At 36.7% G+C, this 24465-nt stretch overlaps 1 protein-coding gene across 2 annotated transcripts; it reads right to left on the bottom strand.

Annotated features, from left to right (window-relative positions):
- Positions 1–13377: 13377 nt before the first annotated feature.
- On the bottom strand, positions 13378–20447 carry LOC141652075 (uncharacterized). Of its 2 annotated transcripts, none has more exons than XM_074459723.1 (9): positions 20219–20447; positions 19961–20068; positions 18066–18131; positions 17831–17943; positions 16699–16767; positions 15687–15832; positions 15279–15555; positions 14654–14963; positions 13378–13911 (listed from the first exon to the last, which is right to left on the bottom strand). In XM_074459723.1, the coding sequence occupies exons 4-7, from the start codon at positions 17929–17931 to the stop codon at positions 15512–15514; spliced, it is 360 nt and encodes a 119-aa protein (XP_074315824.1). In that variant the 5' UTR covers positions 17932–17943; positions 18066–18131; positions 19961–20068; positions 20219–20447; the 3' UTR covers positions 13378–13911; positions 14654–14963; positions 15279–15511. The 2 variants fall into 2 exon arrangements, with proteins under 2 accessions (XP_074315824.1, XP_074315825.1); XM_074459724.1 differs by having other exon boundaries at positions 14654–14885.
- Positions 20448–24465: the final 4018 nt, after the last annotated feature.

Genomic DNA, 24465 nt, shown 5'->3' with positions numbered 1-24465 from the left:
AGCCAAAATTGAAGAACCGTCACATTTATGTGATATCCAAGATTATACACCCAAGAAGAGTCAATTCCAACCCAAATATGCTTCCACAAACGGACTACAACGACGAACTACTCAACAAAGGTGAGTTGTTTATGGAATGTAGTTGTTTTGTTGGCAATAGAAACGACAAAGTTAAGGCTCAAAATAGGTTAACAAAAGGGAAAAATAACTCAAGGGACATAGGCTTATTTGGCTATTGTCAGATTACTTTATTGAACAAAATCGTCTCAATATGCACATCAACATTTCTACGGAATCAAGGAATAAGCTCCATACTTATGCGTTTTGACATGACACACGACGCAAGGAGAACTACTCACAAATACCTAACGGGACCGGTTTGATGGACCGGCCATATGGAGGCTCTATCCTTACATTTGAGTAGCTATGTCGGTCCTAGGTCGAGTCTCGGGTCTAATACGGTCTTCCAGGGTGGTCGCAACTTGGTTGTTAAGCTAGACTTCCGGGTTTTTGCAAACAAAAACCCTAACCATGTGTCGTCAAGAGGCACAAGCTATCAAGAGGGAAATGACACGGGCAAAACAATTATCATCATTGACGACATATACCCTCCATATTTAAACCCTCTATGCAACTATTTATAAACAAGATGCAACGTGTATGAAATGCAACTAAACATATCAACAAACTAAGTGAATGCAAGAGTGAACACATATATACTTGTCTAGTCTAAATGCATACAATATTTAGTTCTAACAGCACACCAACAACACAAGTATATCCAAAATGGTTCCCAAAGGGAACACCCACATCACATATCCCGTCCTCCTCCACGCTTATATATACAAAAAGAAAAGGAAGGATACAGTATTGGAAGAATTTTACCAAACGTCTTCTTCGATGCTCGCATGTGTTGCCTATCAAAATTGTTAGGACAAATGCAATATATATAATATAAACAATGCAAATTTTTTGATTTATTTGAAAATTTTCAATTTTTAGGTATTTTTTTGTAATTTTTCCAAATTAACAAGCAAATATATACAAATATAAACAATATGCACAAAGTTGATATTTTCCTCCCCACACTTAAAATTTACACCGTCCTCGATGGAACGAAAGGTAGGGGAATACATAGGAAAAATAAAAGACACGTTTTTGTATTTGTATATAAAAAAGTTTCCTTGCCACACTTATTTATTTACATAATCTCCAATGGAAATAAATGTGTGGAGGAAATTCGGAAATGAAATGCATGTTTTTGAAGATTTTTGAAATATAAAATTTCTTCCCCACAGTTATTTATTTACTATGTTTCAAAAAGAAACAAATGTGTGGAGTAAATTGAAATTAAATGCATGTTTTTGGATTTTCAATTTTTTTTTTTCAAAGAAAAGAACATGTTTTTGGGTTTTAGAAAATTTTATCAAAAAGAAGGTGAGGAACAAATGTTGTTCGATACAGAAACTTCAAGTATGGTCACTATTTAAAATTTCACCTTACTGATAATACAAATAATGTACACAATTACAACGTTACGAGCGTATGTGATAGAAAAACAACTACCTTTACTCCGTGCAAGGGATGGATATTCAACACTTTGACTAGATCCATTGATTATTATCAATGGTTTAATTTCTTGTACTTTATTATTATTGTTATTTATTATTGTAGTAAAAATATGAACTGGATTTTTATTAATTGGTGTAATTTATCGTAATTTATTATTGTAGTAAAAATTTGGAGTGAATTATTTGTGATTTAAATTATTTATTATTCGTTATCAATTAATATGTACATACAAAATATAAACGAACATATTTACGTACAAAACATAAACATAATCGGTTTTTTAGTAATTAATTCCACATTCTTTGCCATGGGGCCCACATTTCCTGTTTAATTAGAGTTCGGTTTTGTCGGGTTATTTTCGAGTTTGATGGTTTCAGGTCGGGTCATTTTCGGATCGGGTCAGCTCTGGGTCAATAAAGCTCGGGTCATGTTCGAGTTGGGTTGGGTTATGTAATTCGAGTTAATTTCGAATCTCGGATCAGTTTTTTCGGGTCAAATTGGTTTTGTCAAGTCTAGTCACATTTACTCTGTAGTAAGTTGACAAAAGTGACCATTTTAAGGGTATTTATCGATTTTTATGTTTCCTTTGCTAGCCGGTCGAATTTCCAAAGATAAAAATATTACGATGATATATCTATAAAATCGTCATCAACAACCCTATAAAATAACCTTGCCAGTTGCCATACATCACAAACGCACCCTATAACAAAAGAGGAAAAACTAACACTTAGGCCCTGTTCTTTTGGACTTAATTTCAGTTCTAATAAGTTCATTCGATTCGATTCGGCTTCATTCGATTCGATTCGATTCGATTGACTCCATTCGATTCGATTCGATTCGATTCGATTCGATTCGATTCGATTCATATTAGTTTATTTCAACATTACTATTATTATTCTTATTGATATTATTCTTATTATTATTATTTTTATATTAATGTATTTACTATAGTTATTATTATATTATTTTTTTATTTATTATATTACTATTATATTTATTAATAATTAATTCGTATTTTTTATATTATTATATTTATATTTAATATACTTATATTTATTATTAATATTTTAATTATTATTATTATTATTATTATTATTATTATTATTATTATTATTATTATTATTATTATTATTATTATTATTATTATTATTATTATTATTATTATCATCATCATTATTATTATTATATTATATGATGGGGCATATTCTGCACCCGCTGACCGAGTCAACACATTGACCAAGGTCAAAGCTAAAAGACAGCAAGTCAACATATTAACAGCCTAACCAACAAAGCCTGTCGGCCTGTCACTTGGGTCTCGGCTCGGCAGCTAGCCGGCCGAGAGGCATATCCGCGTACTCGCATCCAGTCCCCTCGGCCTGGTACCCCTGGGGTCAATCAGACTGCCGGTGATGTTCGGCCAAGCGGACGCGGCTAAAAATGTTTTATCTTAGTTCGTGGTTATTGATGGTTTGTCTGCCTACAATGTTCTCATAGGCCGGGTCACTTTGAGCGAGGCCGATGCTGTGATGTCCATCCGGGCCCTGACATTGATGTACGTCTCGGACCGGGGGGAAGCACAAAAGCTCGTCTCAAAGGACGAGAGAGATGAAGTAGTCAACATCCAAGTGTCTGCCAGAGGGTGCGACCAACAAAGGAAACATCCATGGTAAAATGACGGCCAACTGGGAGGGACCCTACAGGGTGGTGGAAGAAATGAGGCCGGGGACATACCGGCTGACAGACATGGAGGGTGTGCCTCTAATGAGCCACTGGAACACAGACAACCTTAGGAAGTATTTCGTATAGCGGCGGAGGTGTCCGAGACCGTTGTGGGCACCCCAACGCGTGATTATATCTTATGAAGAATTATCCAAGTTTTCCATCAAAATGCTTGTCCCCTCCGTAGTCGTACCAAAGTAGACGCCACGGCCAAAGTCGGGTAGTCACTACAAGTGCAGTTGATACTCGCGAAAGCGACCAACATGCTTAGTAGACGCCACGGCCAAAGCCGGGCAGTCACTACAAATGCAGTTGATACTCGCGAAAGCGACCAACATGCTTAAGAATGTATAAGTACAGTTGAGAACGCAAATCTGACTGCCCCGACCAATCCGGGAGTGGCAGAGGAAGCGATCAATATGTCTATAGATACGAATGCAGTCGAGCCGTAACCTCGATTGCCTCGGCCAAAGCCGGGAGTGACGGGGAAACGACCGATATGCTAACATGTTTACAACAGCAGTTGGGAAGCGCAAATCTGACCGCCTCGGCCAAAGCCGGGAGTGGAGGAGGAAGCGACCGACATGCCAACATGTTGCTGAGCAAGTTGGGGAACGTAAACCTTGCCTCGGCTGTTCAGTGCGGCGCAGGGGCACGACCAATATGCTAAAAACGTTTAAGTACAGTTGAGATACGCAATCTAACTGCCTCGGCCAAGCCGAAGGTAAAAACTAAAAAGCGCTCAATATGTTTAAAAACGTAAGAAGACAACTAAATGGAGGACAAGATGAAAGCCTCGGCCAAGCCGAAGGCAGATAAACAAACTTCATTAAAAAAAAAATGTGTTTACAAGCAAGACAAAATCAAGTCGACGACCGTCCCTATAGGGATAGCCTAAGCACAACCTACCAAAGTTTAACAAAAAAAGAACAGTAAAAATTACAACATTTCAGATATGAAGCGCCAAAAGAATGGCAGGGAGGAAAGGCTTAATAGTTGGCCCCCGAACAGCTGAAGCTGTCCGAAGGGCCGGGTGAATCTGGTGACGATCGCCCGTCTCTCTATGCTTGTTGCTGCTCGCCACCGGCAGCAGTAGCAGCATCACCAACGGTGGGCGGCCCAGAGGACGACTTGGCAGCTTCACTTGCCTTTGCCCTCTCAGCCTCCTCTCTAGCCGCCTTCACCTTAGCATCACGGGCCGCCTTCTCCGCAGCCTCCTGAGCGGCCTTCGCCGCCTTCGCCTCGGCCACGGCCTTGGCCTCCGCAGCAGCCGCCTTCTCATCCAGAAGCCGGTCAAAATCTTGCCACGGAAAGGTGCCTTCAGGAAGGAGCTCCTTAATTGCATCCCTGGTAGCATCTTCAGCTTGGTCCCGGTACCGGGCACACATGTCAGGGATGATGACGGTTTTAAGCATCTCAATATCCTTCTCCCTCTGAGCAAGGATAGCCTTTGTGCCCTTATGCTCCTTCGCCTCGGCCAAATGCAGGGACTTCCATCTTTCCCTCTGCTCAACCATGGCCGTGTAACCACCCTCAAGCTTGTTCCTCTCCTCCCGCAGCTTAGCGGCATCAGCCAGCGCAGACTCAACCTTAGCTCTCTCGGCCAGGACCAGCTTCTCAGCTTCCTCCTTAAGCTTTCGCTCAGCGAGGAAGTCCTTCATGGTGGCCAGGAAGTCCTTCTTCGTCCTCTCGGCCTCCTTCTTAGCAGCGACAAGCTCAAGCGTAAGCCGTTCGAGCGTAGGGGCAGTTTGAGCAACGAGCTTTTCTTGCTCGATAAGATGAGTGCCGGCTAGTTCAGCCCACTTCACCAGCCTCTTGGACAACCTTATGTCGTCCGCCCTGAGCTGAACGGAGGAAACCTTCTCGGATGAGGAGTCGGCGGCGGCATTTTTGTCGCCCGTCTGCACAGGCTGCTTCTCCAATTGCCGTTCGGTGAGAACAACAGCTGGCGACGGCTGATCTATAAAAAACCCAGACAAAGCGTCCATGTCAACATTCATTGACATATCAGAAAGCCTGTCATCAGGAATGCCTAAAGAACCTGCTAAATCCGAGCCATGGGTTAGATCCGTACCAGTCTTAGCCTTCTTGGGCAGAGGGCCGGCTGACCCCTTCTCTTTCCCTGCCTCGGTAACAGCAGCAGCAGGCGTTGTTTCCTTCCTCTTATTTGAAGGAGGAGGACCCTCCAGAACGGTGACGTCCTCGTCAACATTGACGACCACCGTATCCTTTTGGACTGCGGGGATTGGAGATTGAGTTGGAGTTGACGTCGTAGCCGCCGTAAACGTTGTTTTTGGTCTCCGGCGCGGCACGTTACCGCCAATCTCCGCTTGAGTCGCCCCCACATCCATTGCCTTCAACGCCTGCTCCATGAGTTCGTGCGGGGCCAGTCTGCGATCACGCGGTGCGGCCTTAGGATGCAGCTCAACAACTCTCCCGTCCTGGTCAAGTCCCAACTTGTTTAGGATGGAGACGGGGAGATCACGGCCAAATCGATCTGCAAGAAACAAAGTCAACAGTTAAGCAAAAGAAGTAAACCAAGGCTCAAATACAGAAGCATAAAAAGCAAAGGTGGGCCTCATACCGACCCCACTCACCCTGGCCGAGGGCCGGTATGAGGCCGACGTGGCAAAGCGGCTCGTCTTGAAGGAAGATCTGCGTCGGAGGCATCCATCCCTTCGGCGTGCCATCCTCTCGGCCTCGAATGGCTCATTGCCCGCACTTCGTCTTCCTTAAGATAGACCTTCTTGGCGTCCATCTTAATCTTATTACGGGAGACATATCTGTCATGCTCCCCCGACTCTCACACCGCAAATTGACGCGGCGGAAGGACCGGGCAAAGTGGATAGTCCTCCGGAACCTCGACGTATACCCACCGCCCCTTCCAGTCTTTGCAAGATGTCAGCTTGGAAACGGTAACATAACCCGGCTCGGTCTGCACACTGTACCACCGTGCCGCCTAGGGTAGACTGCCGAAGATGGTGGAGCCGGCGAAAAAGGTTCACCGTTGGGGCCCCCCTTTAAAAAGACGTAACCATACGAAGCCAATGATCGTCCTAATGGCCAACAGATGCAGTTGTGCCACGGCGACATTCATGGCTTTGATTATGGCCGCGACGTGTTCATTAAGAGGAAAACGGAGCCCATACTCCGGATGCCTAATATACACGCCGATCTGACCTTCGGGAGGGCAACAGACGGCCTGATCACCCTCAGGGACAATAATTCTATACCCCCTGCCGAAGGAGTAATGGTCTTCAAAAAGTTCAGGTCCGGAGACATTAGCGAACTTGTTCGTCCAAACACGGTCGGGTTTAATCGAACAGGCTTCGCCGTGCCACAGGAAATGCGGCCTCACTACATCAGAATGGGTCTTTTCATCATCATCATCATCAAAATCCTCCAAAAATTTCTCATCAATTTCAGGAGAAGGCGACAAGCGCCCCCGAACCCTATCGGGGTGACAACCAAATGGCTCCCTGTTCATCGGGATGCGGCGGTTCGCCCCGGAGTAGAGGTACTAGGCAGAGCATCGGCAGCAGACATGGTGGCAACAATTAATTAACAAATAAAAGTTGGGGAAGAATTTGTTTGTTTACCTTGAAAGAAAGTGTTACGCCGAGTAACGCTTCGAAAACTAGAGAGAGAAAGAAACTCTTCGAAAACTAGAAAGAGGAAATTTTTTGAGAAAAAGAAGTTTGCAGGTCAAAATGAGGGGCATACTGCTCTATTTATAGAGCAAAGCCCATTCAGTGGACCAATCAGAGCAAGGCCCATGAAGCGTCCACCAATCAACACTAGGCCACGTGTCAAGCATGCAGCCACGGAATGTCAATCGACATACAGTGACAAATCTTCTTCGACACGCTCCTTGGTATCTACTTGCTAACGGCCAGCTGATCAACTAAGCTTGGCAGCACCGGCCGGGGGCAATCAAAAGCACACGGCACTCCCAACCTTGGTCTCGGCCAGCGCCATTTTCTTTTCCACATTCGATGTCCATTACACAACAATGTGGAGGGGGGATATGGTACGGCCTGAACAGGACCAAGCCGAGGAAGAAGTTCGACATGCGCAGAATACACTCAACACTCATCGAAGGTCCATACCACGGCATAGACTACGCTGGGGGCAAATTGATGGGGCATATTCCGCACCCGCTGACCGAGTCAACACATTGACCAAGGTCAAAGCTAAAAGACAGCAAGTCAACATATTAACGACCCTTAACCGACAAAGCCCGCTTCGGCTGTCACTGGGTCTCGGCTCGGGAACTAGCCGGCCGAGAGGCATATCCGCGTACTCGCATCCAGTCCCCTCGGCATGGAGTCAACCAGGCCTGCGGCCTGTCCCGGGTCCCTCGGCCGAGGGTAAGACAGATCTTTCCACTGCTCGCCACTTGGCCACTACGTGACAAAAGGTGAAAGTCTATAAATACTCCACTTCTCTCATTGAGAAAAGGATCCGAATATCATCTTAATCTGGTATAAACTCACTTATCTCTCTACAATATACTTTGCCAAGTTAATACACAACTTATCTGTTTAAGTTTACTGACTTGAGCGTCGGAGTGAGTACGCTCGGTACCAAGCCGAGCCCTCAGTTTGTTCATCTTTACAGGAGAGAGTGAAAGGAAGAGACAAGCAACGACGTCATTCAACAAGCTCAAGTGGTCATAATCCTGCTCCGGAATTACTCCCGGAACATTATATTTATTATTTTATTAATATATTCATTATTATTAATATTATTAATAAATTATTATTATTATTATATATAATATTATTATATTAATAAGTTATTATATTATATTTATTATTTTATTAATATACTCATTATTATTAATATTATTAATCACATATTTATTATTATTATTATTATTATATTTATTATTATTATATTAATAAGTTATTATATTAGACCTATTATTATATTATTATTATTATTATTAATTTTTTTAGTTATTATTATTAATATATTATATTATTATTATTAATTTTATCATTTATATTACTAATATTATTATTATTACTATATTTATTATTATATTACTATTTTATTTTTTTATATATCTTATTAGATTATTATTATTAGATTATTTGAATATATTATTATTATTATTAATGAATAATATTATAATATATTATTATTATTATTATTATTATTATTATTATTATTGTTGCTATTATTTTTATTATAATATTTATTATTATTATTATTATTAATTTAATCTTTTTATTATTATTTGATTCGATTCGATTCGATTCGAATCATTCGATTCGATTCGATTCGATTCAGCTCCATTAAGTTCGATTCATTCGATTGAATCTATTAAGTTGATTGATTCGATTGATTGATTGAGACAATTTCAGTCCAAAAGAACAGAGCCTTACTTTCACAAATATCATATTTTTTGTGTTGTTTATTTCTACCACGCCACCTTTATTAAAGAGTATAATACTTTTTTGTTTACCCTTTTAGAAAATACGGTGTTAATAGGCGTCATTCATCACAACATTTTCCAACTATAAAACCAACACTTCCCTACATTCAATTCTCGCCTTGCAAAATCACGCATATATGTCACTCTTAAGTACTCGCGTGAAGGGGAACCGTGACTATTTTCCTGACTCCTACACTTATGTACAAAGCCCAATTGATTTATGTCCGCCTGTATGGACACAAATTCCAGTAATTGATTTAGCCAAAGGAAAACATAGTCTTTCTGCTGCTAGAGAACTTGTCGAGGAAATTAAGCGAGCATGCGAGGAATTTGGCATGTTTAAGGTTTGTTTAATCAGTTTTTTAAGTTTCTTGGCTAAATCAATTACCTTAAACATGCCAAATTCCTCGCATGCTCGCTTAATTTCCTCGACAAGTTCTCTAGCAGCAGAAAGACTATGTTTTCCTTTGGCTAAATCAATTACTGGAATTTGTGTCCATACAGGCGGACATAAATCAATTGGGCTTTGTACATAAGTGTAGGAGTCAGGAAAATAGTCACGGTTCCCCTTCACGCGAGTACTTAAGAGTGACATATATGCGTGATTTTGCAAGGCGAGAATTGAATGTAGGGGAGTGTTGGTTTTATAGTTGGAAAATGTTGTGATGAATGACGCCTATTAGCACCGTATTTTCTAAAAGGGTAAATAAAAAAAGTATTATACTCTTTAATAAAGGTGGCGTGGTAGAAATAAACAACACAAAAAATATGATATTTGTGAAAGTAAGTGTTGGTTTTTCCTCTTTCTTTATAGGGTGTCTGTGATATATGGCAACTGGCAAGGTTATTTTATAGGGTTGTTGATGACGATTTTGTAGATATATCATCGTGATATTTTTATCTTTGGACATTCGACCAGCTAGCAAAGGAAACATAAAAATCGATAAATATCCTTAAAACGGCCACTTTTGTCAACTTACTATAGAGTAAATGTGACTAGACTTGACAAAACCAATTTGACCCGAATTCGAAATTAACTCGAATTACATAACCCGAAACCCAAATTGACCCAACCCAACTCGAACATGACCCGAGCTTTATTGACTCATAGCTGACCCGATCCGAAAATGACCCGACCTGAAACCACCAAACTGGAAAATAACCCGACAAAACAGAACTCTAATTAAACAGGAAATGTGGGCCCACGGCAAAGAATGTGGAATTAATTACTGAAAAATCGATTATATTTATGTTTTGTAAGTAAATGTTCACGTTTATATTTGTATGTACATATTAATTAATAAATTATAATCAATACTATATATTAATTCAAGAAACCAAGTGACTTCAATATAATTAAAGAAAGTTATATAAATTAATTATACTATATAGTTTTATATCACTAGCACCGTGTGATGGACCCAATTAAGGGATCTCAATGCAAATATTATATAGTTTGGGTTAAAATTAAATTATATAGAAGCTTCGTAATTTTCCTAAACATTTGTACGAGACTAAAACATGGTCAATTTCCTTAAAATAAAATAATTAATTAAGATGGTCAATTTCCTTAAAATAAAATAATTAATTAAGATTATCAATTTCAAGGAGACTAAAAGAAAGAAGATGCTTGGTAATTTTCCTAAATATTTATAGAAGACTAGAAGATGGTCAATTTTCATAAAATAAAATAATTAATTAGTATAAACATACACACTTATGGTGTTAATTATTATCATTATAAAATTATATATTAAATTTAAAATCTACGCAATTTTATTAAACTTTATAGTTTATTAGATGTATAGAGATGTTAATTATTTAACATACAAAAATATAATATAAATAGGTTATAAATAATTCAAGTTAGATTCCATAATATATAATATTGCATAATTCTTTCGATTGATTTAATGCATATATGTAATATATTTATATAAATATATTATCCTCTTAAAATTGCATGTCTAAGTAGTAAAAAAATAATTTCACAAGAAAGAAAAGAGTTGTAGTAACATTGGATATAGTGATATGATAGTAATCACTCATTTGAATAGTAAAAATAACAATATTATCAAATGAGATTAGTGAAACTGGTAGAAACAACAACGGGAGTAGTGAAATAATCAATATTAATGCGGCAATAGTGAAAGTAACAAGGATTACGGAGGGAGTAGTGAAATTATCAATATTAATGCGACAGTAGTGACAGTAACAATAATTACGGCGGGAGTAGTGAAAGTAACAATGATTACGGGAAAGTAGTGAAACGTTATTACTATTGTTTCATTTATAAAAGTTAAATATTAATAGCGGGAGTAGTGAATTTGTTTCAAAATTTATTTCATTGTAATTTTAGGATATGCATAGAAAAATATATTAATGATAAATTTATGGGTTATGCAACTTTAAGTATTTTATTTAATGAAAAAAAAATAATGGTAAGTAGAGATATCCCGGGCGAAGAATCTATACAAATTAATTATACTATATAGTTTTAAATCAATAGCACAGTGCGATGAACCTGAACAAAGGACTTCAATGTAAATATTATATAGTTTTGGTTGAAGTATGAATTCAGAGAACACCGGAATATGGTGATTTTCCTTAAAATAAATATGCTCCACTTATGGTATTAATTAGTACTCCGTATAAAGATGTTAATTATTTTAACATAAACAAATATATTTATTTCGAGTATATTATATTTTGGAAAATATTAAAAAGTAAATTATATTTTGAAAACTATTAAAAAGTTAATAAATTAAGCTAGATTTCCAAAAAAATATAATATTCCATAATTATTTCGACTTAATTAATTTAATGCGTATATGTAATATATTTATTTCGAGTAGTGAGAATAATAAAAGTAACCTTGGATATAGTAATCAATCATTAGATACTTAAGAGTAAAAAGTAATTCTTTTAGTTAGTAGTGAAAAGAATTGTAGTGATATTGGATATAGTAATATGATAGTAATCACTTATTTGAATAGTCAAATAACAATATTAGCAGCGAGCAAGAGTAGTGAAAGTAACAAAAATAACAACGGGAGTAGTGAAATTATCAATATTAATGTACAAGTAGTGAAATTAACAATAATTAGGTAACAATAATTACGGCGGGAGTAGTGAAAGTAAAAGTAATAATAACGAATGTAATAAAATTAACATACTAAGAACAAAAGAAATTATATATGAACAATTAGCTAAACAATCGATTTAAGTAAAATATTAATAGCGGGAGTAGTGAATTTGTCTCATAATTTATTTCATTGTAATTTTAAGATATACTCCGTATCATAGAAAAACATATTAATAATAAATTTATGAGTTGTGCAAATTTAAAGTAGTTTTAATTAATTGAAAATATATTTTAATGCTAAATAGAGGTAACCCGGGCGAAGCCGGGCACCCATACTAGTAACAATAATAATAAAGTACAAGAAATTAAACCATTGATAATAATCAATGGATCTAGTCAAAGTGTTGAATATCCATCCATTACACGGGAGTAAAAGTAGTTGTCTTTCTATCACATACGCTCAGTGGTGGAGCTAGGGAGGGGCTAGCAGGGGCGGTCGCCCCCCTGGCGGATGAAATTTTCGAAGTTTTTAGTTAAATTTTTCGAAATTTTTTTGGGGTGCCTTATGAAATTAGTCGCTCGCCCCCCCTAAAATATTTCGCCCCCCCTAAGTTCAAATCCTGGCTCCGCCACTGCATACGCTAGTAACGTTGTAATTGTGTACACGTATTTGTATTATCAGTAAGGTGAAATTTTAAATAGTGACCATACTTGAAGTTTCTATATCGAACAACATTTGTTCCTCACCTTCTTTTTGATAAAATTTTCTAAAATCCAAAAACATGTTCTTTTCTTTGAAAAAAAATTGAAAACCCAAAAGCATGCATTTAATTTCAATTTACTCCACACATTTGTTTCTTTTTGAAAGAAAGTAAATAAATAAGTGTGGGGAGGAAATTTTATATTTCAAAAATCTTCAAAAACATGTATTTCATTTTCGAATTTCCTCCACACATTTATTTCCATTGGAGATTATGTAAATAAATAAGTGTAGGGAGGAAATTTTATTATTCCTGCAAAAAAAAGTTTAAGTAACTCTGTATAAAAATATTTTCACGGGTGTTATATTAGTAAGTTTCTATTATTAGTCTAGTTCACGTTCGTTCAATAACCTATTCTAAATAATGGAGAAGCTACTAGTCGAACGCCTAAAAGAAACATACGGTAATTTACCAGCCGAGTATGTAATACTACCCGAAGAAACAACTGGAAGTAATTTCTTTATGCCTCCTGAGGGTGAATTAAGCGCAGTCGACCTACCAGAAATGCATTTGGAAAACCATCGAGATAGAATCCGTGACGCCATCATGACTAAGGCAAAAGATTATGGCATTTTCCAAGTATGCTCAAACATTTTTATTGACTAGTCGTTGCTCCGCGCCCTACCGGGCGCGGTGCCCCAATTTGATAAAATGCTAATCAAAAACAAGTTAGGAAGTATGTAAATATAAAGGGAAGTGTCCATAATGTATGAAGATATGGTAGACCGACCATAGTAGTGATCGCACAATTGGCGAAAACGCTTGAAAACACTATGTTTGGTGCAAAATAATTACAAAAGAACAGCCGCATAATAGATGGAGAAGAATAATCTGCAATACATATACATGTATATGCGCATAAATACTATGCATTCCAGCATATGTATGACACTTATACGGTTCATTGGCACAACTATCAAATATTATGATAAACGATAGTGTTTTCTGTGGCTTAGAAGTTAGAATATAAAAATAACAATAACAATATAGCTGTTGCTGAAAGCTTAATTGTTGAATGGACATTGAATTCACCAATTCTAACGCAAGAGGTAGTGAGACTAACTCTTAGACGCAAGCATTCAATATGGCTCCTTGACTTCTATTAGAAGCATGATTTGTTCAAATACGGCTAAACGTTTGAGCAGCGGTGAGGCGTTTTCCACATAAGACAAACGGTAAGATGCAAGAATCCTAAAGGAGAATAAAAGGTTGTGTCTTTTCAATCGTTAAGGCCTTTCCCGAGTCAAAAGCTACTGGTTCTGCGTCCTCTACGTTCCTGTGTTGGAGCACAAAAGTAAAACGTGAGTATGTTCCATCAAATAAACATATTACTTTGGAGCCACTTTAAAACAAAACCACTCAGATCACTATTGACCCAACAGTTCAGCAAAATAAAAGGAACCCAATTTTTTTTTTTTTTTTAAATTACAGCAGAAATATAAGCATCCAACAGTTTTAACACTCGGGCGTCAAATTTCCTCAAGTTGACAAACATGACCTACATGTTCAGGACTGTTCACTGTCCTAGTCTCCTAGAGATGTCTAAAACTCATCTATCAGCCAAACCTACGTCCAGGCCATAGTTAATACATACATTTATATCAACTTCACAACATTTCAAACATTAGATATAGGGAGTAGATTTTTCTCTACAAATCTTAACTGATGTTGTGATGTGGCTCCATCATTCTGAAGGTTTTCTATCATTCAAAGTACCTCGAATTGCAATAAAATTATATGGATAAAAAATTCATCCTTAACACTGGTTATAGAGTTGAAAAGGCACTCGAAGTTAAGCTCGATCAGAGAAGTAATGAGAAGAACTGCAGTTTCATTACTCCCTCCATTCAACTCCACAAGGCCATTATCTCTTTTGCACACTATTCACAAGCGGGCATTCAACTTCAATTTTTTCTCGATATATAAGTGAAAATATATTCATGTGAGACTTATTTGATTCGTCTTTAAGAGTAAATTAAAACATCTAATTTTTATAATTTTTGCAAATACGTAACTAAAGATATTTGCCGAGTAAAAGCCGCGTTGGCAAAGCGTCCAATATTACAGATGTACTATCAATAGGATTAAAATATCGAAGCAGCAAACAACCCCGCTTAAATATGCCAAGATAAACATGAACAAGAATTCATATTCATAATAATAAAGGAATTTAAATTAGAAGGCTACTTAGTTAAAACAAGCAGGTCACATATGACTTGGTACCCAAGTCTGACAACTGAGTTGGGCAATTACTATCTGGCACACATTCCAATAAAGAGGCCCTCGATTTCTCCATTCCATGCTACTGCAACAACAAACCAGCCAACAAATAGTCCCACGTGAATACCCCTAACGAGAACATGAATGGGAACTTGAAGACCATCTGTAAAGGCAAATATCAACCGCTAAACATTAGCAAAGAAATACAAGTGAGGTGGATCACATTCGATCTAAAGTTGTGTCGTCTCATACATTAACAATATAAAGAGAAAATAATAAGATCCCACACCCCAAAAGTTCCCAAATCATTGAAAACCACTAATCCGAAATTAAGAAACTGTATAATTAATCAATAAAGAGGTAATTGCATAACAAGAATTAGATACCGTTTAATAACAGTTAATAAGTTTATAAGATAGTTGATTAAAGCACAAAAATAATCGGCTCAAGTCTAGTAAATTTCGTTATTTGCACCAACCTCAATCGACCAAGAGCAAGGGTTTGTTTGGGACGGAAAATTTCCTATGTTCGAAAAACTTCTATTATGACATGGATCCCTCATTCCCCTTCTTTCCCCTCCAAATATCTCCATCCAAACAAAAGGAATGCGGAAAACAAATGTAGGTACCGTCAGCTGACACTGATCTGTAATATCATCCATGTCCTCTTCGGTTATCTTATTGATGACTGGCTTGTTTTGGGTGGAACTTATCATTTGTCCAAATCTGAGTGTGCTAAGAGTCTCATCATAATTTCTGAACTACAAAACTTGAAGATTAGCAACAACGTAATGACAATTTTATGAAAGCAGTGTGTTTTCCTATGTCCGACACAAGGGTAAGTATATTTTAAGGAAGAGCCTCATGAAAAAATGAAGGAAAATTACTTGATATCTGGAGATATTTTGCAGATGACAGCAAGTTTATTTGCCATTCCCACCGAGTGATTGTTATTGTAAATGTGTCAAAGAAGAATATATGTATACATGCGATCATCAAGTTGAGTTCCTGCTGCCATGTATTGACCAAGTGCCTGCACAAAAAAATTGGATTTTCAAGTGTTACAGGCAAGAACTCATAATCAGAAAGTGTAGACTTGCTCAATGTTAGATTTTAGGCAATAACCAGTAAGCGATAACCCTGAACAATAGAAAGTCTACGTACAGAAGCTCTGTAAATTTTCATTGGGTAAAACTTAGGAATAATGCTCTTACCAGACAGTTGAGAGCAACACCAAGAACTAACTCACTGAAACAAGGTCTAGCTGCAACACTGTGAGTCTCATTTGCAAAAGTTATGGCAGAAAGTTTGTGTTGGAGATTTAATAACATGCTTATGATGCATAAGTTTGTATCAGAAGTTTTTTTTTGCAACATTCTAATTTCTAAGGTTTGATAGCATCTGCACGGGGGTGATCAGGTATAAAAAATAATATTTTGTGGAAATTTTAAGCTAGAAGCCCGTGTCATAGTCAAAAGATTATTCTACCGTTGAAGTATCATAAATGTAAATAGTTTGTCAGCATAAGACAATTCAAACCATTACTTGAAGGTCAGACTACTCCGTCAGAGTAACAAAAAAGAAACAAAAGCACTAAGCAGTACTGAATTGATGTAAATTGAGGAAAGAGAAGATAACACGATGAGTTGCTAGCGATTTTCTTAAATGGTGGTGGGTTGATTAAGCGGGGAGATAGGAGTCATATTGGAGACCAAGGTATACAGAATGAAAGAATAAGGGTATATATGTATCACTGTGCCTCACACTGTTCTACGTGCTAACAGTTAAAGGCTCCCCAGTCCCCAGAATACAGAGTCGAAGTTTCCACACAGTAGGCTAACTGCACGGTTTCAAAAACCCCATAATACAAGAGCATAGGCGGGATATCAAAGAATATACCTGATGTGGAAGTCTGAACGCGAGACCTGCAACGGGATGGTCGAAACTATATATCCCACGGACAAATTCCTGGCGTGAAACAAAAATTAGTAAGAGTTGATCCATTCATACTATTGATATGGGAAGTAACTGTAAACATTCTTATTAGGTATACTAAAAGCAATAAAAGGAAGTCAAAAACTCCATTTAGATCACCTATTGCAGGGAAGCGGTAAACCAAAAACTCCAGGAATACAATAATAATAAAAAAATAAAAAATTTGTAAACACAAAACACATAATACAATAAAAGCATTCAGAGATGCAAAAAAAGGGAGCCACATTCAATGAAATTGTCCAGCATATGAACACTTCAACTTGTAAGCCACAAACCTCGAAAACACAGATCAAACTAACAAACAACGAGAAGTAGATTCATAGACCAAGGTCTACATGGTATATAGTAGGAGGTAAGACATAAAGCAGCGGTTTGTGTAACGTACCACACTGCTACCCTCCAGTAAAGCAATAGTATTAACAAAACGAAATATATTAAAATTTTGAAGCATTTGGGTTCATTTATTTTGACCTAAGGTCGAAAAACTAATGACGGGCTATTAGAGCTGGAGATTATCAACTACAAGAAACAGATATTTGTTTGAAATGTAATGTTCTAACTTCTATCACCAAAAATCAGGTACCTTTAGAAATTTAAGTATATGAAGGGACCTCTTGCCTCTAAAGTCAATGATTTTAGTCTTCACTACATACTCAAGCAAGAAAAAGGGATCCACGTATTTAAAGGAATAAAAGGCGTGCAGAGACCTATTGCAGAGTTCAGTGAGAAGAGATGGGTGATCCCTATAAATTTCCCCTAGCACCATCATTGCCTTTGTTCTCCTCTTCCCTTTCAGTTCATCAAATACACACTAAAATATTGAATAGGAAATAGTAACCCTATGGATGATGAGACTAAACAAGGCAAGAACTGCCCCTGATTGATGCAACTCTTTCATACAAGCTCTCCCTAATCCGACACGTATAATATCATAGCTCATATTTTAAAGTTCATTTTTATTTCAAGGGACACCTTTAAAGCTAATACAAGCAATGTAACTAAAGCTTAAGTTAGTACAGCAAAGCTATAAGCATACCGGGTCTGGTATGGTGCCAACACATTCCCCTTCAGCACCGACATCTTCATTGCACATGCGGACGCTATGAAGATTGGTGCGCGGGTAGAGGTTGATGTCATAGAAGCAACATTCTGCCAAACAGAGGATAGTTGAATAAAATTAGCTACAGAAAGATGAAAACAGGAGATCTGGAGTGCCAAAAGTGATAATTCAAGCAAAATACGATGAATTCTCGGCGAAGCAAGATAACTACCTCTTAATCGCCCACCACTTGCAATTGTCCCCCTCCCCTCCTTGCTTTTCAATGGCGCCCTTGGATCTACAATTTAACCATGGTGTTAATACTCGGCTTGACTTAATCTCTCGATCTATGAATCTATTAAGCTACACCATAGTACCATACTACATTTAATATTGATTTTTAAAACTTCAAATATCATGGCCAGCTTTAAAGTGACATTACACGACAAAGATAGTCTAAACTTAAAGAGTTGAAGAGATGGCAAAAACCTAAGGCTCCAAAAATAAAATGATTAAATATTTGGGGTGGTCCTAAAACAGAACTACGTATTATACCAAGTTCTTTGAAAGAAAGTTACAAGATCGGGGGGAGGGTAACCATAAAGTTACATATCCGGAAAAAAAAAGTCAGCACTGGTAACCACGCACACCACACATAGATAAACCTTACTCAACATAAATTGTATTTATTCAGATAAACCTTACTCAATACTCCAATGAGTCCAAACTCAATATTATTTCACCTCAGGGATCAAATTTTTCAATACAACTGTCAAAACTAAAATCTCCTAAATGTACCTCTTACATAATTAAGCTCACCTTACAGAAACATTTCCAAAATTATATTAATTTCACCCATAAAAATCTAAACTTGAATTTTGGTAAAAAGCATAAAGACTAAAACTTTGATAAAATTATGGGTTATAAAATAGGGTTGATCATCAATGATTGAGGAAAAGATGGAAGCATATCTAAAAGTAAAAGGAAAAGTTAGAGAGATAATTATAATAGTAATAATAATAATACCTAAACCTAGGATCAATCTCAAGGAAAACAGGTAATAACAAGTCACGTTATCATAATGGTAGATTACGAAATAATATAAGTGCCCTGAGTTTGCCATAAGGGGTGAGATAAACTCTACCCAAACGTAATCCATGAACAACAGAAATGTACGAAAATATGACGCTGGCCGGTGATGTTGATCAAACCTGATTAACAAAAAGCTAAATACGCAAAGGGATGGTAAGGAAAATCTATAAAAACCAACAGGGACGGGAAGGACAAAAAAATGAAAATAGATCTGATGAAAGGGCATTGTTAAATAGGTGAATCAAAATTGTATCAAACGAGGACAAATCAAATATCTTCAAAACCGCAGAATAAGATTTGGGAAAGCTTAGCACTTGAATTAAAACATTTAAGCATCAATCAAAATCTGTACATTATTCTCCTTGATGAAATGAGGAATTTCTTTAGCAAGGATATCGTAACCTTTCTGCTCTTCAAGTCGGCCTATGAATCCAATCAGTGAAATATTATGATCCAAGGGCAACCCGACTTCTGCCTGAAGGGCTTCATTCCAAAAGGGCTTTGCATTCATCACCTGAAACCGTGCACTCAACATGAGTTACTTGAAAGCAGAATACAAATTGAAAAAGCGAAGCATTTGATTTAAAACACTTAAGCATCAGTCAATAAAGCTCCAAACAACCTAAATTGACCAATGTCAACCCCAGCCTTATGTAGTCATGTCCACAACTCCAGCCCCGGGAAGTAACAAACCCAAAAACCAAAGATCAAAATAATAAACAATAAGGAGGATTAACAATAATTGGAATACGTAGATAAATGAAAATAACCAAGTGGTAGGCCGGTAGCGATAACCAAGGTAAATTAGCAAGAAATTCAGAATATAAAGATCAACACACTAATACAAAATGCCAGAAACAAAGATGAAAATAATTAACCACGAAAAGAAAGAAAATGATATTGGAAAATGGCAAACCAATCTCAATCCCGCCCACTAATCAGCAGTAACAAAGCACAGAAGTGATAATCAAGGTAACTCAAAATCATAACCCCACCCAAAGCAACATAACAGAGAGAAATGGAATGCCAAAATACCTGGTTGTTTCCGCCACCGTCACCACACGCAGCAGTATCATCGCCATCGCGTCAAATCCTTATCGTCATCGCCATGACATCAAGTCCGCATCGTTTACTCCTCAACAACTACACGCAATATAAACATCACAAACAAATTATAAACAGGAAAAGCCTTTATTTTTAATAAACTGAGTTGAGATGGAGGGAGTAAAACCCAGAAAAAGCAAAACGAAAATGGAAATAAGAAAAAATCCAGAAAACAATGAGTAAACTAACCAACAAGGAGAGAGGAAACCAATAGGAAATAAGGAAAGAAAAAAATCAGCCGTCTTCATCGTCAGAAGCACAGCTATCGTCATCACGCCAGTTCATCATCGTCATCGTTGTGCGAGCCTTGATCGAGGAGGGGAGAGTGAAGTGGAGAATGGAGGGAGGCATTATGAGATGGAGATGGAAATGAGTGGGAGAGAATCATACAAGAATATCGTGTAAAAGGAGTGGGTGTGAGTGGATGGGAGAGAAATGGAGGGTAGGGATCAAAAGGGGAAATCAAGGGTAGGGAGAGAACCGCTACTATTCATAAGTTCAACTCCTCTCTTTTTAAAGGGTAAGGAGAATATCGTGTAAAAGGAGTGGGTGTGAGTGAATGGGAGAGAAATGGAGGGTAGGGATCAAAAGGGGAAATCAAGGGTAGGGAGAGAACCGCTACTATTCATAGCTACAGTAAGTTCAACTCCTCTCTTTTTAAAGGGTAAGGAGAATATCGTGTAAAAGGAGTGGGTGTGAGTGAATGGGAGAGAAATGGAGGGTAGGGATCAAAAGGGGAAATCAAGGGTAGGGAGAGAACCGCTACTATTCATAGCTACAGTAAGTTCAACTCCTCTCTTTTTAAAGGGTAAGGAGAATATCGTGTAAAAGGAGTGGGTGTGAGTGAATGGGAGAGAAATGGAGGGTAGGGATCAAAAGGGGAAATCAAGGGTAGGGAGAGAACCGCTACTATTCATAGCTACAGTAAGTTCAACTCCTCTCTTTTTAAAGGGTAAGGATTACTTACGACATGTTTCTTGACAATATTTTTTTTTGTATAGATTACGTTTAATCTAACAACTTAGTTTGTATGTAATTCTACCTAGTCAATTAAAATGTTTGAGCATACTTGGAAAAGGCCATATTAACTTACTGTATCTCAGTTTTTACTCCTCTTCCAAAAATTACCATACAAATATTACTTTACCCTATTTTTCATAAAACCTTATTTCTAATATGTCTCTTCATCATTTTGGCATTTGTTTTACGACTTTCACTACCACATTAAGGAAACTTCTTTAAAATTTAAATTGTTCATTATTCTTAGTAGATAATCTTACAATAGAAAAAACCGTTGTTATAACAAAGGTTTTAGCATTTATTGAAATGTGTTAAAGTATTGAATTGTTAATGTTCACTACGTGGGATTTTTTCTTTGAAAGTAGCTTGGTGGGTGAAAGTCAGTTTTTTTTTACCTAATGACAAATAAAAGAAATTATAGGGTAGATTTGGCTTAAGGTACCTTCAAAAGAAATAATTACGTCTAGATGCTTTCTATGGTTCAAGTCTTGGCTAAAATCCAATTTAATTGTGTTATTTAAGTGATCTTAGAGCTGTAACACGTTTTTGTTGGTTGGAGTTTCATTTGACTTGCTAGATGATTAGGTTGAAGAAACACTTGGTAAGTGTGTGTGTGTGAAATTTGAATATGTGATATCATTGTTTTACGGAATTACTTTTTCATATACAAACTTTACTTTTTCACATACATTTTTTCATAAAGTTTCTATATCATACCTTTTTTCTTAATCATAATCAAAATTAACTCTTACAAGTTTATACACTTTCCCAACAAAGAGAGAGTGAGAGTACATCATTAAACATTTTAAACTACATTCAGCAAGCAATGATTAGTAAGAAAGGAGATATTCACAATTCTCGATCTCAATTCTCAATTGCAGGTTTTTATCTTTTTATCGTCCCTCTCAATTCATACATGTTGCTCAACAATCTTATAACTCGACAAAGGGGCAACGTATTGGAATACTCCGTATCATTTTGGTCTTTAAAATACACTTTCGAATAAATTTCAAAATTGATACTCATATTTTTGGAGAGCTAAAACAAATTTAATTTCCAAACCGATATTTGATTTTAAAATTATCAATTATAAACCCGAAACAGAAGAATATAGGAACTCGAAATATGTGGGGTGTAAAATTTACCGAGCTGGGACGAAATGACTAAGGTTGGGTGACTTCTTTTGGCCAGTCAGGTGTTCAGTAAAAATTAAGAAATACAGAACTTGCATAAATAATTGAAAATTGAAACTCATGATCAAATACTAATGACACTGTATAATTCAACCCTAAATAAATAAATCCGCCAAAAAAAAACACTGATAAAAAAGGCTCAGATCAATTTAACAAAATACCAAAAATCAATAAATCAGTAACGGTAAATTCAGGCGGTACACTCTAAATTGGTAACTTAAGATGAATATTAGTTTACCTCTAAAATGATGAAGCCAGCTTTGATTTGAGGGAGAATGTTGATTTGTGGATTTGAGGAGATATAGAATTGGTAAAGGTGAAATGTGTGAAGGAGAAGGAGAAGGAGAAGGAGAAGGAGAAAGAGAGAGGGAGAATGAGTGCTCAACAAATAATAAAACGGGGGATTTGAAGCTTTCGCATTACAAATAGAGATAGAGGGATTCCAAGTTGTGGACTGTTATCCACAATCCTTCCGTCTTAACCATTAAACTAAAATATTTACGATAATAAAATAATTTGTGTAAATAGTAATAATTCTTACTTTCTTTTTATAAGTAAAATAGTAATAATAGTAGTAAATCTAGTAATAATAATAAAAAATAATAAATTAATTAATACTCCGTATTTTGTATTTCAAGTATTAGAATCAATCTTGTTTATGATCTTATTATCAACATACAATAACGTTGTCGTCTTCATCAATCCATCATCTTCATATTAATCATCAAATTAGATGCTGATAAAAAGAAGAATTAAAAGCATAAGTATCTTCCTTTAATTTCTTGGTTGTCGATAGAATACTATTCCTTCGTACATGGGCCATTACTTTTTTTATCGAGATCAGACAGAAGGATCAAGTACAGCAAGAGAGTATCAATTGTTTTGAATCACATATTATAGAATAAAGTACTTTTGTACCCAAAAAATAAATAGAATAAAGTACTTGTCGACCATGGGCCATTGCTTTTTTATTTGACAAATGCCTAAATTATGGGATAGGCAACTTACAATCTAAAAGAATTATTCGACAAAATGATCCAGATGGTTTTCAGCAAATGAGTCGACTTAGGAAGACGATACACTTACGCAGTTACAACATTATGAGCATACTAAACAAGACTAGTATCACAATTGTGTAATGCATATAATTAAATTTTATTTGAATACAATAAGGTATAATGTATTTGGCTTACTTGGGCTTGGATTTAGCTGCCATAAAAGTCGAAACCTTTGTCTCGAGCAGACCTATCCTTTCTTCAAACTGCTTACATCATCATCACAGGCTTCCTGTATTTGATTCACATTTTCATACTCAGAAGTCAGATGGTGGATTTTTTTCACCGATCTCCCCAGTAATAATCCTATTATTATTATTATTATTATTATTATTATTATTATTATTATTATTATTATTATTATTATTATTATTGTTATTGTTGGTGATTTCTATATTATTGTAAACAAATAACGAGCTAATATGAATTTGATTAGTCTCTATGCAATGGCTTTTTTCATTTATTGAAATACGCTCGCTGGTTTGATTAATCTCCTTACCGCTCATTGAATGTACCTGCAATCGCGTGAAGTTGAATGTACCTGCAATCGCGTCTTGATTTAATCCAAATTGCATTGCCACTCTATGTGGTAGGTACCACTCCACAGAATCTATACCTTCCAACTGACAGTCTCTCAAACACTTTGCAAATGATAAATATTCCTAATAGAATATAAAAATATTCCCTAGAATTATTTTTTGTATCATACGTAATTCATGTAATCAGTAGCATAATTCATGGGATTGAAATCCTCTAACTTAGGATAGTTTAGATTTAGTCTTCCTAGTATTGTGGGTTGACTTAACTAACATAGGAAATATGGTTTCCTATATAATGTATGTTTTGTAAAGCTTTTGATCAGGGAAAATATTCAATTCTTATAATAATGGCGGTAGTTCTCATAATAATGGAAATCATTCAAATTATAATAACAATAATAGAAATAATTATCGTGGTCAAAATCCGTCTGGACCCGGTAATGCGCCGTCATGGACTTGGGTCCCTTTCTCAGGCTGGCCGCCACAGTCACCACAATGCCCATACCCTACCTCCGGCTGGTCCGCTCCAAACTCTAACTCTTCTGCAGGTATTCTTGGCCCTAGGCCGCAACAAGCGTTTTTACAAGAACCGTCTCAAACCCCGGTGCACTCGTCCCAACCGACATCGC

This window comes from Silene latifolia, chromosome 4 (assembly GCF_048544455.1).
Source record: "Silene latifolia isolate original U9 population chromosome 4, ASM4854445v1, whole genome shotgun sequence".
NCBI lineage: Eukaryota > Viridiplantae > Streptophyta > Magnoliopsida > Caryophyllales > Caryophyllaceae > Silene > Silene latifolia.
This window is presented reverse-complemented; position numbering and strand designations above follow the sequence as displayed.

What these genes read in the sequence shown, in the direction of transcription:
- LOC141652075 (XM_074459723.1), bottom strand. Translation starts at nt 17,931, where the DNA reads ATGACATCAACCTCTACCCGCGCACCAATCTTCATAGCGTCCGCATGT. An exon ending in TTGGCACCATACCAGACCCG is followed by an intron (nt 16,768 to 17,830) that starts GTATGCTTATAG and finishes GTTTCACGCCAG; the next exon opens with GAATTTGTCCGTGGGATATA. An exon ending in AAAATATCTCCAGATATCAA is followed by an intron (nt 15,556 to 15,686) that starts GTAATTTTCCTT and finishes TTTGTAGTTCAG; the next exon opens with AAATTATGATGAGACTCTTA.